Source organism: Sphaeramia orbicularis, chromosome 17 (genome assembly GCF_902148855.1).
Source record: "Sphaeramia orbicularis chromosome 17, fSphaOr1.1, whole genome shotgun sequence".
NCBI lineage: Eukaryota > Metazoa > Chordata > Actinopteri > Kurtiformes > Apogonidae > Sphaeramia > Sphaeramia orbicularis.
The window spans coordinates 24,952,470-24,968,208 of record NC_043973.1 but is presented as its reverse complement, the minus strand read 5'-3'; the positions used below and the strand labels follow the sequence as shown (position 1 = coordinate 24,968,208).

The following is a 15,739-nucleotide window of genomic DNA, read 5'->3' as shown; positions in this document are numbered from 1 at the left end:
ACATATTAATAGTACAGCACAGAGGTTATGCCCAGTCAGAACTGAGATGCAGGGATTTTTCTTCAACTCAACATGTAACAAAGACTTGTATTTTACAATCTTGAGCAATTTTGACTCCTTACATAAAAAAATATTAATTCAGACTAAGCATGTTCATCTAGATTGTAATAAGAATTCTGCAAGTTAAATCATCAAACAAATCTAATATTGAATTTGGAGTCATGTCTGGACACATACATGGGGGGTGTTCATGCAGTCATCCTGGGTTGTGGCAAACATCACATCCAAACAGAATAATTAAGTTAATTAAATTAAACTTTAAACGATATAAGATAAATTGAGTATTTGGATTGATTTTGCTAAAACTAATTAATCAAAAATGGCCAGAGTCAATCACAATAGTCTAATTTCTTGCTAAAATCAATAGCGCATTTAATGATAACTCCTGAGCAGACCAAAATAACAAGGTTAACAAATTGTTCAGCCAAAAAAAAAACAGACAGCTGCTGACTGATACAATCATGATAGTGCTGAGCAACAAAAAGTCAATAACTGATTAATCAACTGATATGTGACCCTGTATGACTGGGTTAACTGCTGAACTGAGGATCTAAGTCAAAGTAACAAAAACCTAAAAACAATAAATCTGCATTACTAGATATTAAAATGGTTTGTTTACAAAATTTGACTGTCAAGAGACATTTTGTAATTAAGCCTGGAAGCATTATTAGAACTGGATTTCATACTGTTGAATGGTGCCCGTTCTTTGTGATGGAAAGCTGTTCATTGGTACCTCAGCCAAAAAAGTTTCTGGCTTTCATGTTACTTCCACATTATACAGCCCACTGCATATGTAGACTAGGACCACTGTGTATGCAGACTAGGTTTTGAACATATAAATACTCCATGTTATAAAAACTGATAATTAACAGAAAAATATTCAACATTTTTTTGTCGTTATGGGTGTACTGCACCAACCTGACAGACATTTCTTATCCTTGTGGTCTAAGGGGAAAATGTTGTTTATTTTGGGCCTCTTTTCACTCCAGTACCGCCAGTGTCCACTGGGGTAACACTTTTGACCAGCAGATCCAGTTCCCTGAATACATCCATGAGTATGAAGCACACTGGTCACAGCTACAGTGTAAGGTGTAAGCAAGGATAACACAACTGAGAGTGAACTGAAGAACTGAAAAATAAATAAATATATTCCAGAATTCAGCGCCAGGTGTCCTGCATTTCATATAAATTACATGCTTACCCCTTGCATTACAATTAATCATAAACTACAACATCCTTATCATGATAGCCTTCAGTGATTATGTTTTTAGAACACTCTGAAATGATTCAACAGAACCAGGTGAGGTAGATAATTTTCTGCTGACTAATATAAAATAATTTTTTGCCAGTATGCCAAAGCACCATATCTTCTTTTTTAGATGCCTAAATGGAAAAAGGTGTCATAGGCTTTTGAATCTGTGAAAGCCACAGCCATTCTACTCCACTGCATATACTACTACCCTCTGGAAACAAGACTAATGTGGAAATGCAGGAACGCTTATGGATTTGATTTTGTACACAGAAATCATTTGCACTTAAAAGTAAATCTCTTAACCAAGCTGACTTAAAAACAGAGGTATGTTGGTGTCACTATGGTCTTGTGGGTATATTGAGTTACCCCTTTTTTATATTTTGGTGAGGTGTGGCTAAGACATACTACTATAAAGAGGAGATTCGGGAAGAAGCACGGTAACTTTGGAAAACACTCATTATAGTTTGCTCACATCTAATATTGGTTCCAGCTGAATTCAAGAAAACACTATTGCATTAAATAAGAGCTGTGGCTTTTGTCCATCATCTCTTAAATTAGAATCACATTAGAAGAGTCAGAATGAGCAACTACCATGACCAATAGCACAGGATGTGTACAGACATGCGAGTACTTTTTTAAAACAAGCCTTAAAATCAAACTGTGTCTTAAAGTTTAATATATTTTAGTACAGAGATATTCAGCAATCAAAAATATTGAATATAACAATTTTATAGTAGACTATATTTAGACTTAATATGCAGCATCCATGGCAGTGTTTTTAAACCATTAAAAAGAAAGTTTGAAGATCCATGACAAAAAAAAAAAAAAAATAAACAAAAAAAACCCAAACAGATAACCATTCTCCTGTGTCTGCTGGCTGTTACGCCATCCAAATATATCAAATTACTCCTCATCATCATTTTGTTTCTCAATTTTCATGGGAAATATGTTCTTGGTATTATTTTCTTCCAATCATCATCATCACTTGACCTGATTTTATTTAATCCGTGTCCTCAAGTGGCCAAAAAATACAGTACATCTTACCAGTGCAACACACCTACGTTATGCTTACTGTGCTCTGTCAGCATATAAAACCATGTCTTCATTTCCAACTACATATCTATCTGCCAATTCATACAGATACATATAATCTGACACATACACCTCTTCACATGGAATATGGAGAGATCTGTTTGCATCAGCATCATCCGATGGGAGATCTGTTAACCTAATGTAGGATCTGTGTTTGGCTGGGATAATTGTCATGGATACAAATTAAATAGCAACATCAATTGTTAGCATGGTAAATGGGGATTGTGAACATAGCCCAAATGAGAGCAGCATGTCTCAGGGGTACTCAGGAGGATACAGGGGGTTGGAATTGAGAGAGGAGACGGATGGCGTGGGGGGTGGGGGTAATTTTCGATGCCACTGGAGAGAAAAATCACAACTGGCTGAAAGCCAAATCAACCCCTCCCTCCAAATGACTTCCATGTCAAGATAAGAAAAAAATCTTAAACCCAGGAGTGACAGAAGAGACCTCCTGCAAAACTAAACCAATCAGCTGAAGTCTGAAGTCAAATGCACATTGTAATAAGATGGAGACAGCCAAATTTCTGTGTAAAAACTAAAGTTACGTACAGTAACTGCTGAGCAAACAAGAACTTTCCTGTTTCTGAAGAGATTGGTACAGTATGAATGTACAGTATACAAATCTATTTTTGTTAAAAGGCAAATGAAAGTAATATTCAAAAATATAAACCAACAAAAACTTAATTGGTGTTTTGTTTACATAAAAAGTGGTGAAATTCTATCTAAGGTGCACCACAGGCCATCCAGCAACTGCAGCATAACAACCCATTTCTCCTTAAAAGCTTCTGCTTGGCTTAAAGATGCAGCATACTATACCTTCTGCTTCCCAATCTTCACCTGACACAGTCACTGCAAACATTATCATTTTCTATGTGTAATAACACTGAGCTCATCTCGATTTCCAGAGACAACATGCAGAAATGAGCGGTATCATCCATGACCACAACATTATGTATACATGCAAAGTAGCTGGCAACGTTTTATTTTATTTTATTTTATTTTTTATGTGAACTGCTACACAGCCCTTAACTGTAATTACACAGAACTAAAGGCATCAGATTTCAGCGCTGAGGCAGCTAGTTATTTCACCGACAAACCCTCAAGACTAACATTCAGCCCCATACCCTGGACAACTTATCCCCCCACAGTTCCACCACAGGGAGAGGGAGAGGGAGAGAGAGGGAGAGAGAGAGAGAGCGAGAGAGAGAGAGAGAGAGAAAAAAAAAGAAAAGGTGAAAATAATGCTGTGGTAAGTAGTCCCAGCTCAGAGAGGGTTGCCTGGAAAACCTGACACAGACTTCCTGTTCTGAAATGGACTGGCTAGCAGATGGAGCGTGGGCAAATCTAGTAAATTCCAACAACCAGGTCTAGAAGAGCAATTTCTGACACATCCTCCTTTGTCACAAAACAAATCAATTTTTAACACTTTATATCGGTATATATAACTTTCATACTCCACTTGCATCTACAAGAAAAGGAAGTCATTCGACACAAACAGAGATGAGCATAGAACAGATATTGTTACACACACAGAGAGCCTGCCTGGCCAAAGTGTGTCACTAACAGCTATTATAGCTGGTGTACTGGTTGCAGGGCTGTGTTTTCAGTCAGAGGAACCAGGAAAACCATTATTAGTGGTCAATTGAACTTAGGTTGAATTTAGATATTAAAGGAAACAAGCTGGCATTTTCCCTCAAAGTTTGAAACAGTAGTTGTCGGTCAATTAAATCTGATACTGTATGAGTAACTGTGATATCATTACTGACCAAAAATGGGTATTATTCATCTCATTTATTATTTACATCCCAACCACTAACCCCTGCCTACTTTCCAACAGTGTTGACTACTGTGAAACTAAACATTCACAATGAGAATTTTAAATCATTATATAGGTGTTTTTAAATGCTATGAAATTGCTCCACGTCAAATCATCACAAACAAAAATCAAACTGTGTTGGAGTCATGTCTAGACACATCCCAGGGGTTCTTTATGCAATCATTAGGCACTGTAATGTATGCTGTATCCAAACAGAAAGGCTCATCCAATCCATCCAAAACCCACCTAGTAAATAATGTAAAATGCTGCTATTATACTTTTCCACACATTATTTGTTTTAAGTTATAAATATGTATCCTTATGTTTTGATGGTACCTCTTGAGCAGATAGAAATAGTATGGTTCCACATATTCTTTAGACTGAAAATCACACAGATACAGCTCTTATACATTTTGTTGATAAAAAAAAAACCTTTCATACAAAATGTGTCGTTCGCAGATATTAAAGTCAGTGATTCTGTAGGCAGTTTTCTGTTATCATTTCTTTTTGTCAGTGGCAAAAACTGTGTTTTTCATTTTACCTACAATTTTTTTTAGCTTTACCACTAACCCCTTTCTAAAAAAAGTTTTTGAAAAGAGGAATTTATTTTGGCCATGACATTAACCATCTCAACAGCAAAGATAGCTCAAAAAGAACAACAATTCTGCTAACTATTCATTCTATACCAATAGGCCACATCAACTTGAAGCAATTCAACTGTGTCTCAGGTCATCCTTTCACTGTGGCATTAACACATCGTCTGGATGCTTGGAGATTAAACGATCCATTGGGAGCAGGGTATTAAGATTGATTGAGAGGACAGAGTAAGGAGAGAGTTAAGAACCTTGCAGGCATTATATTACAGAGTAGCTCTAAGCTGTATTATAATATGTATGTAATATATGTATGTTGCTATGGAAGTCAACAAAAAGCTAGGAATCTTGTACAATGGAAGATTAAAGAAATCTGTGGTAGTGCATACGAAAGCTGTCGAACTATAAAAAAAACTTGCGGGGACTAAGCTCTTCTAATCATGATGACAATTTGGATATAAGAAAAATCTGCTTAAAAATGGATAAATTACCAAAGTAACATGTGAACTTGTACCAATTGTCATAACTGTTAACAGCCAGCTAAAACGTTGGTAAATCCACAGGTTCAGGCTTGTTTCAACTGTGGTTATTTAAAATTCATTGTTTCAGGGGGAGTTCTCATGGCTCCAATATCAAATCAAGAAGCTAAATGTATGGACAAAGAATTATTTTACCAAAACAACCCTACTGAGTCCAATTCAAGGAATGAGAACATTCCCTGCAGCATAAAAATGCAAAGCAATTTCTAAGAATGTCTGAGCAGCAAACGTACTTCTTTCTGTTCTTAGATGTGGATGATGGTGGTGCCTGGGGTAGGATGGCAGCGGCATCCTTGCGTGGCCTGCCACGAGGTCGCTTGTCTGCGAGAGCAGGGCTTCCTGTGGATGAGGTCCCTACACTGCTGGAGGGCGGTGAGGGTCCCTGGTCAGAGGGTTCCACAGTCTTATCCTCTGATGACATTCTATCAACACACAGAAAGTTAAAAGATCATAATGGGAGTTAAATGGCAGGTGATTTTACTGAAGAGTAATCTCAACTACTTTAGACACATAGACAAAGGTGCACGGTTCAGATTCATTTGATTTCATACAAGGGCATGGCCACAATCTTCTATCACAATAAACAATTTCATATCACGGTACCAATATATATCACAATGCAAGTGTTCTATAAGAAGCCTCCTCAGAACTGATGATTTCCTTCTTTTAATTGGACTTGGCTACATTTCAAAATGGGAGCTTTAAATGTTCATAGTGAGATGTTTAGTTTTTAGTGGGTAGCACTCTGCAGCTCCACTACAACATAAAACTAGAGTTAGGTCAATGTCCAGTTTTGCCAGACTAGTCCATGTATGGTTTAAACCTGATTTTATAAATTGTTACAATCATCAGCTCAGAGATCAAAAGAATCAGATGGTTTTCAATACTAGAAAAAAAAATTTGTGCAGACCAAAGTGACGCAAAACTAAATGTATATGAATGGATGGGTTGCAGAGTGTCCCTTAAAATTTGTTTAGCCTACTCCTCTCACACCTTGATTTCAGATTTGGAATCAAAACACTTGATATGATCAAGATGAACAGGTGAATCAGGTAAAGTTTTTTGCTGTCTAGTGTAAACTGTGACAAAACGATTACCAAAGTATTACATTTGTTCCTAAGCAGACTGGTGGAACTCTGATGGAGCCGTTGGGGCTTAATAAGCTATGTGCAACTTAATGTTGGCAACATGAAGGACTTCACATTTCATTTGCTGGATGGGGTATTGAGCCTTTACTCCTATGTCTATGTGTCTCTGAAGATGAGGGGACAGGGATGAGGTGTTCAATCCTGAAATTACTAACAAAGATTCAAGTTTTTGTTGTTCATTGTATACATTTGATCCAAGTAATTCTGCAATTCTGATAGTGAACAAACACATTCAGCTGCTTCTTATATAAGTGATCACATATTTGGTGTGAGCATATTGTTACTTTGCCAGATATTTACCTTCTTCCATCTTTATTTTTTTTTTCAAAATGATGGCCTTGCAAAATTTCCTGCAATTAATCCAAAAGCTCAAACTATCCAAAAAAAACCATGTATGCAATGTACATGAATTAAACTGCGGATCAGTTGGATCCAGACCAAGCCCATCTCTTTTTGTGAGACTGACCGGCCATTCAGTCCAAAGCATGGTCCAGTCGAGGTTTCATCTTACAAATTTGGTTCAAATCAAGTTGGAATGTCTTAAAGTCCAGACAAAGAACGTAAGTGTTACAACAACCTAGGTCTAAAAGAAAATTAAAACTGCACCAATATGTCTGGGATCTTCAACTAGACAAAAGAGGTGAGCCAAAAAACATAGACGAGGGAACATGTAAACTAGGGCTGCAATTTACAAAAATTTTAATAATCGATTAATCTGTAGATTATTTTAATAACTAATCGATTCATCGGATAAACGTAAATGACTCAATTTTCAAAGATCGGTATTTAACACAAAGCAATATAGGCTACAGACAAGTCACTAATGATTACGTCCCTGCAATAGCTTCAGGTATAGTTAGCGAGCACTAACTTGCTACCTAGACTTGTTATGGCTAGAGACTAGCAAGCTATAGTCTTCAACCAGCTCCGGTTATAGGCTATCAAACTAGTGTTGTATGTATTAGTTCCAGTCAACGATAGGTAACGTTAGTGACTTGATAAATAGAGATGGATGAAAATGTTATAATTACGACAACAGTGTCTAACTAGCTAGTGTGCTAAAGTAATCACAACACATAGGCTATCTTAAGCAAGGTTTACATTGTTTCCAGTGGCTGCAGCAGCCCAGTTTGCCCGAAACGTAGAGTGCCATGGGGTTTTGGCCATTTTTTTCTCCATATTCAATTTTTGTACATAAACAGCGCACTACGTTTGGACCCGAAGGGGCTGCCATGGCCACCAGGAACATAATGTAAACTTTAAAAATTTGGCCCAGCATCCAAAGCCTCAGCCATGCTGCTCTGCGTTTTCCTCTGCTACACTACACAACATGCAAATATGCCTCAATACTAACGTGATCAAGACCCATGAAACTGACTGACGAATTTGTTGCCAAATCTTTTAAGAATCGATTTAATCGATTTGTTGTTGCAGCACTAGTGTAAACACAAAGGGAAAGTCACAAGACACTTCACACATTTATTACTGTTTATTGGAGACTGGCAAAAAAAAAAAAAAAAACACAACCAAAATTTAGAGCTACATCACTGATGCCAACTGGACTGGAGTGACCACACTGATTAGTTGGCTCTAGGAGTTTAATTACATTCCACTTAGGAACATCTGCCCAAATGAGTACAACACTCAAGACTTGGTACAGTCTGGTCTAGTGTTTGGTTTAATATCTAACTGGTTTGATCATTTTCACACCCACACTAACCTACTAAACATCCAATCACCTTCTCTCTCCCCCTCCTCTACTGTGGCAGCAAAAGTCATTAAAGTCCCTTCTAAAAGACTAGTTACCTCCACCAGGAGGTATTGTGATCACTTTGCTTTGTGTGTTTGTTTGTTAGCAAGATAACTCAAAAAGTTATGGATGGATTTTCATGAAATTTTCAAGAAATGTTGATACTGGCACAAGGAACAAATGATTAAATTTTGGTGGTGTATCTGTATATCTTCCAAATATATTAATGTGAAACATGAAAACATTAAAAAAAATATATATATTTCATGTGTACCTGATCTTAAGGTTGAAAGGTGCAACAAACAGCTAGATTTCAGTAAGTGCAATTTGGAAGGGGATTTTGTATAATTTGTTTAAGAGTATGGATGCCCTCTGATCTGTACTGACAATTTCATTCCCCTCCATGTCATAAACTCAGAAATGTATTGCTGCCACCAAGTGTCACTCTTATGTTACAATGGAGAATACGGTAGCCCTGCTGTCCAAATCATGACGCTGTTACAATCTCTCAAATCAAGCTGAAGCAGCTTGATTTGAGAGATTGTAACAAGAATCAAGGCCTGATTTGCTACATAGCCTGTCCTGATTATGAGCCAGGAATACTGAGGGATGACTCCCAAATAGAAATGACAAAATTCTCCTGATGGGTGCATTTCTACCATTGCATGTATTGCCCAACCCCATTTTTAGCAGGTCTGTGAATTGAAGAAAACATGACCAGTGATAAAACAATTAAAACTAGAGAAAATTAGTGCTAAAAAACCCCTGAGGTGTGCATCCATACACCTTGTACTTGAAGACAAATGTGACAAACTGCATATAACACTGATGGTTGTTTCAATTGTTTATGTGGAAAGATCTTAAAGGTAATTGATTATAAGACTAATGCCTAAAGCTACATGACCTTATTATGCAACTAGGGCTGTGCAATATGGCAATATGCTCCATTCTGTTTTTATATGTATTGTTAAATTTGCTGCAAACGTCTCTACTTTCAACAGAGCCACTAAATCCTGATTTATTGTATTACACCCTGCACTGTCAGAATGTGTATCATTATTAGTATATTGCTATCATCAGTTTGAATGACATTTGAAATACTGTTCTGTATTCATTTCATTCTTCAAACTGTATTTTTTGTAGAAGGTCTTCAAGACACAGGTATTGCCAGTTAGCATTCACTACAAACTACAATACTTACATTGGATTGCTGTATGCAGTTTCTGTCCCTATCAAATAAAACATACAGGAAAATAATAAAAGTTGAAACTACTCTTTGCAGTGACATTTTCCATTGTTTAGACTCTGGAGCCTTTGCATTCTTCCACGGGGATGCAGGCAGAAAATGTGCTTTATAGCAAGACAAGCCAGAAAGTGGGCATGACACAGAATGGAGTAATAGTGAACAAAGATTGTTAATATGGAAGCTTCAAATGAAAAAAGAGAATAATCAAGGGTGATGAGATTTGGTTATTTAAAAAAACATATTTTAATTTTGATAACTATATTGTGATCTGTGCCATTACTATGATTTCAAATTACACATATCATATGACATAAGTGTTTTGAAGGAAATAACATCCAAGGATAAGCCTTGGATGTGCCTGAATGTCAAACTCCTGGACAACCTCTTTGCAGTGAAAATATACCTCCAAACATATTCAACAGCTTTGAAGCCACTGTCAGTAAGACAACCTGCATCTTGCAGAGAAATCCTCATATTTGCATTTGACAATTGATGAATGAATTGTTTAAACTCGAGAAAAGCTCACCTCATTTTCCTTCACTACTCAACCCAGAGTATATGAGCACAGTGGAGAAGCAAATTTAGCTTTTTCTTTTAATTAGTTAAAATGTAACACTTCAGCAGTTTAAGTGAACAATAAGGCAAAAACAGATATACTTTACACTGTATTTGGATATGGATGGAGTGGTGTTTTGATAATGTCACACTGAGAAGTATCCAGTTAGAGGCAGGGGGATCAATTTTCTGTATTTCAAATTTGTAAAACTAAATTTGCAAAAAACCAAAAAAAAAGTTAACTGCAAATGAAATCATTGATTGAGGACAAATTAAAGAGGAAAAAAGCATCACCGATGTGTTTCAATAAAAGACTGGGTTACAATATTCCCTCAAGAATAACTGCACCTGGTACAGCTACATACTACAGTCTACTGAAATCTCTAGTGGTGGGGTGGCATATCCTTCCTTAAAAAAACAGGGAGACCTAAAAATCCGTCAAAAATGTCACATGGATACAGTGACTGTGAGGAAAATATAGGCTACCTTTCAAATCATCTTTAATGCACAGTGACACCTCATGTCCTGTCATTTAATATAAGCATTGTTGAGATGCTCCATACATCTATTCAGCTTCATAATTTACAGTGTCACTCCTGTCATTTAATACACTGGAATCTTTCACATTGATGTTCCTCAAGGCTTCATTTAAACGCAAGAACATTTCAATTAAGGACACAAGCCTCACATGTTTTGACAGTGTACAAGAATGAGCCAAGATAAAAATTAAAAAGCACAACAGAGTTAAACATACTGCAGTTTTTTGTTAGCACCCAACCTGCACAACTAACACTGCTGAAGATATAATAACCCATCTTTCTCTGCTTTATCATTTAGTTCACACCAACACCAATGAGATGGAAATGTTGCCATTTTCGACTCAGTAAAACTGCTGTTGTGACTTTTATGGAAAAGTGACATGGGTCCTACAGAAACGAGAAGATATAGCTATGCATTTGTATTGCAATATTAGATTTTGTGATTTTACAAGGAATCTAAAAAAACTGATTTTTAATGAGGATTTTACATGTCAAGTCACACCACCACACATACCACATTGAGATTTATTTTGTGCTGTTTGATGATCAGTGTTAAACTGATTGTGACAAAGTAAAAGCAAATCCCTCTTTTTTATTTATTTATTTATTTTTAAGATTTTATGTATTATGGAGTTTAGCTTTTCAATATAGATATATATGGAATCATAACCACTGCATTCTGATAGCTATTGTATCACCAGATTCTTGGAAATTTGCAGCACTAACAAGTCCTTATTTAGATATGAAGCTAAAATGTTCCACTATCACATTAACAGAATTCAGCTAACAGTTTCTATCAAGCCAACTAATTAGATCACTTGCTAGATGTTCCAACTGGTAAATGCCAACATTATTTGAGATTTTTAATCAAAACCCAAAATGAGAAAACTCTGTAGACACTATCCAGGTTGTCTAATGAGACCTTGGACAGCTTTCTTAAGAGTGACAGAGGAAATGGCAACTGAGTAGTATTCCTTAGGACAAAAAATATATAAAATCAGCTAATGTGTAAATTCCTTTTGCACCCCCATTTCATTAGTCACCCTCCTGTCTAGCTTGCAAACTGCCTCTAAATGTCAATGTGCCTGTACATGTTTAAGAAGATCTAGCTTCTCAATGAGATAGTGTAGTAGTTAGGCCTTTACTGTGCAGGGTATTCTCCAGCAAGCAGTAACCTGTTGCTTGATAGAAAATTTGTCCAGAATATTTTATTTTTTGCTGTTAATCAACATGTATATATAATCATGAGTCACTGTTTCTGATAAACCAGCTCAGATCAGCCATTTTAAAAACAGCCTTGTGAATAAATTCATGCATTTACCAATTTTTTCTTAGTAGCTTGATGGGGTGGGTGCTTAAAACAACAGGACAGTGTTTCAGATTTCCATCGTGTTTAATAGGATGCTTATAATGACCAATATGACGCGTGTAAGCAGCCAACTCTTTGTTATAACATTAGCTATGTATGATACACCTGGGCTATTTTCAGTGGGCTGTCTTGACTAAAACTAGCTAAATGCAACTGCAGCGGTACAGTTACAAGAGCAGATTTCAAAGCTATGCATACTTATTGTGAAACAGAGGTGCTACTTTGTCCAGTTTGGGGTACTGCTTTTTACTTTTTGTGATTTTATAGTGCGGGTTGGAGTCGTATTACCAAATATTAATGAAGTCTGACAGATGAACATTAACCCTAGAGTCTAGCCATGGTTAGTTCTTAAAATGGTTCAATAAATCTTACAGTACTAACATTAAAACTAATTAAAATACTGGGTTACTCATTGCTGCTGCTGATTTGTGGCAACTCTTTTTCTTCCTCTATGAAGTCTCCAGTAGCCTCTAGGCTGTTTAGACAGATGGTGGTCCAATAACACCAACTCCAGAAGAAATAATCATTGAATAGTAATTGAATAAAATGGCTTGACCCTTGCACAATCATTCTTGCATTATACTTAGAACAGCCAAAAAACAGGGGCATAGATGAACCCCAAACCACTACAAGAGCTATTGAAACAAAAAGGGTAGTTTTATAACCAGATACATAATTAGGATAAGCCTCAGCTCTGAACACTGAGAATAATGTTGATTGCTGGGGCATCTGAGGTTAGGATACGGCTTTGACGAAGCAGTCACGACCACCATGGGCACAATCTGAGACATGCTAACGTTAGCTTTTGTTAGGGCAAGCCTGGGCACAAAGCCGTTGCATATACAGCTAACGACAGCTAGCCTGTTGTGTTGAACTCTGTCGCCTTTCCTTGGCGACTACAGACAAAAGTAAAAAGAGATTGTCTGAATGTGACAGAAAAATGAGCAACGACTAGCTTTGTCTTTTAAGTTTAACTTTCCATAGATAATCGGATTCGACTTTAAACGACATTAGACAAAAAGACAACTTTCCAACTGGTCCCTGGTAGTCATACATAGCAAACAGGTTACCTATGGTTGCAGTTGGCCAACTCATCGTCCAAGCAAGCCACTAACGCCTACGTCAAACCTCCAAACATTAGTATTTCAGTCTTTTGTTGTCTCACATCTAGCTAATGTTAAATATAATGATGTGGTCATCTGCTGGTGCTTGCAAACTAAATGAATCGCCCTAAATAATCCAACCTTAACCCAACTTCCAACTGGGTACCAGGCAATAATGGACATTTCTATCCAACACACACAAAGGCTCGGTCTATTCAATGAAACGGAACTGTTCTAGGGAACTACACCGATACACAAAAAGTGAAAATGATACGCTGGCCACCCCCATAACCTGTGTTTTTTGCCTATTGTTACCCACGAAGGTTATCTGTGTGCTAGTGCTAACCGCGTATACTCATGATTTTTACGGTTTCGATCTATTTCTGGTTTTATTGCAACCGTGGACCCTTCTATTGAATGTTTCATTCCGTTGAATAGTCTGAGTCATGAAAACCAAGGCGGCGACAAACCCCCAGCATCAGACTGGAGGTACATAATGTTGGCTCAGCTTTAATGTTAGTTCAGAAAGGTAAATACGACACAAATTAAGCTCTGCCTTGGAAACAATTAAACTTTCCTTAAAGCCTTACCTTCCAGCCCTATGAGTAGCGAATTATCCTCTTCATGTCCAAAATACTGGGGGATGAAACGTCGCACTTTTATCACCCAGCTAGCTAGCGGGCTAATCGAGCTAGCTAGCCTCTCTCCAATGAAGCAACACCGCAGTTCTCAAAAATGCATAACGCATATCATTAGAATCCAACGTAGCAATGTTATTCCCAACTTTGCCCATTTGATGAAAAGACAGATGATGTAAATCCAACAGAAAACAGCTTCACTGGTAGACGCATTTGGGGGATCACTTTCCTTTCTCCAATGACAGCTGTCGTCGCACGAGTTCGGGTTATATAGCTAGTTGGTGTTAGCCACCCAAGTCTACCGTCAACAATTTTACCATTAACGTATAAATGAATCAAGGCCAAATCCAGGCAGTTGCAACAGTCGACACTCCGTAAATAAAACTTTATATGTGAATCCTTAGTGAATGTAACGTTACAGCGACGCGCAGAGCTAACGCTGGGTGCCGACCGCTTGGTTGGCAACTGGTTCTATTTTCTTCAGCTGCGACAATCTGCGGGACCAAGCGGCTAGTTAAGAGACTCTCTTAGCCAGCCTGCCACGCAAGAACAACCGTCTCCCAACACATGCAAAACAAACATTAGCCTTCCAAAAACAACACTCCACCGGCTGGAGTGGCTGTACTGCGAAATTACCATGAAATACCACAAAATTAAGTTGAAAATGACGCTTCGGTGTACTCTGTAACGGTGGCCATATCTAATGATAAGTGGCACCGCAGCACATCCCCTCAAGGCTCCTCAAAAAATAGATCCAACTCCCCCCTACCACAAGTACCGCACTCAAAGCCTATACAATCGCTACGACTCGCCGAGGAGGTGATGTTTGGAGAGTGCGGCAAATATAGAATAGCATCGATCAGAATTAAGGACAAAAATACGGCGCAAAGCATCTGACAATTTCTTCAAAATACTCTCTGACCCTGCGGAGGGATATGGGCATTTAGTAAATAAAATAATGGCTAGGGATACCGCAAAAAGACGGATCGTGGATCGGAAGGAACTGGGATTCGCTGGATTGTCGAGCTAATGCAAATCTTCGCGCAGCAGCAACAGCAGCAGCAGCAGATGTAGTGTCTCCAGTAGTCATCAGTATCTCCGGAGCAGGGGAAAACACGGATTAACTTTAATACGCGACGCGGAGGTTCACGTCTCGTGCACACAGCAGCCGTCCACGCGGACCAAAACAACGTCTCGCCTCAATTAAACCAAACATCTCATTTTATTTTATTTTATTTTATTTTATTTATCCCCATTCTGACAAATAAACGTACATGATCTGGTGCAGGCATTGTAATAGTTTTACCGTGGATATAAACCTGCTGGTATATTGTACACGCAGGGGTTAAATTTTAGAAAAGCCCCCAGGGGTCGGCTTCAAGCACATACATATGATATATAAGAGCCTGTGGCTGTTATGTATATTTGTATGTATGTGTTTTTTTTTTTAGGTTTTTCTAATTCTTATTAACAAAATTTCTTCGAGAACAGCCGCCAGACAATTTATTGGAAATAAATACAACCCATTCCTTTAAATGGAAGACCTTGGCACTTCTTTCTTTGACTATGAGCGCCCCCTGTTGGTCAATACAACACAGGACACCACACAGACACTTTTATAATGAAAATAATGAGAGTAATTTGGTGTCAGCAGCAACAAAGCAGATAACTTTAAAAAAAAAAAAAAAAAAAAAGTTGTAAAAATTAACCCTTTCATGCATAGTGGTCACTCCAGTGGACAGTTATTCTACAGCTGTTCTCTTGTATATTCATGGATTTTGTTTTAGTTTCATATCAGCCAACACAGTGGACGCTTATGCATCATCTCATTCACTGACATTAAAACATCACTGTAACTTTACTGTTCTTGATAAACCTGACCTAACATGTTCAAGTGTAAATCAATTCCTTGTTATTGTTATTAGACTGTAATTAATAACAAAAGTTTTTTTGGTTTTTTGGTTTTTTGGGGGGGGGGCATATTATGTCCATGAAGTGAGTAATGACTAGTATTAGAGTACACTATAAACAAAAAGTTA

The 15,739-nt window shown here is 37.5% G+C and overlaps 1 protein-coding gene across 7 annotated transcripts in view; it reads right to left on the bottom strand.

Annotated features, from left to right (window-relative positions):
* kmt2cb (lysine (K)-specific methyltransferase 2Cb) overlaps nt 1-14,758 on the bottom strand; it is a 66,383-nt gene extending 51,625 nt beyond the window's left edge. For 6 of the 7 annotated variants that reach the window (XM_030160293.1, XM_030160294.1, XM_030160295.1 and 3 more), the window contains exons 1-2: nt 13,653-14,758; nt 5,586-5,774 (exon numbers count right to left, since the gene is read on the bottom strand). In XM_030160293.1, coding sequence (XP_030016153.1) covers nt 5,586-5,773 — 188 coding nt within the window. In that variant the 5' untranslated portion in view covers nt 5,774; nt 13,653-14,758. The remainder of the gene's footprint in view (nt 1-5,585; nt 5,775-13,652) is intronic. The other variant, XM_030160299.1, reaches the window with a different exon arrangement.
* Between the last annotated feature and the right edge of the window lie 981 nt (nt 14,759-15,739).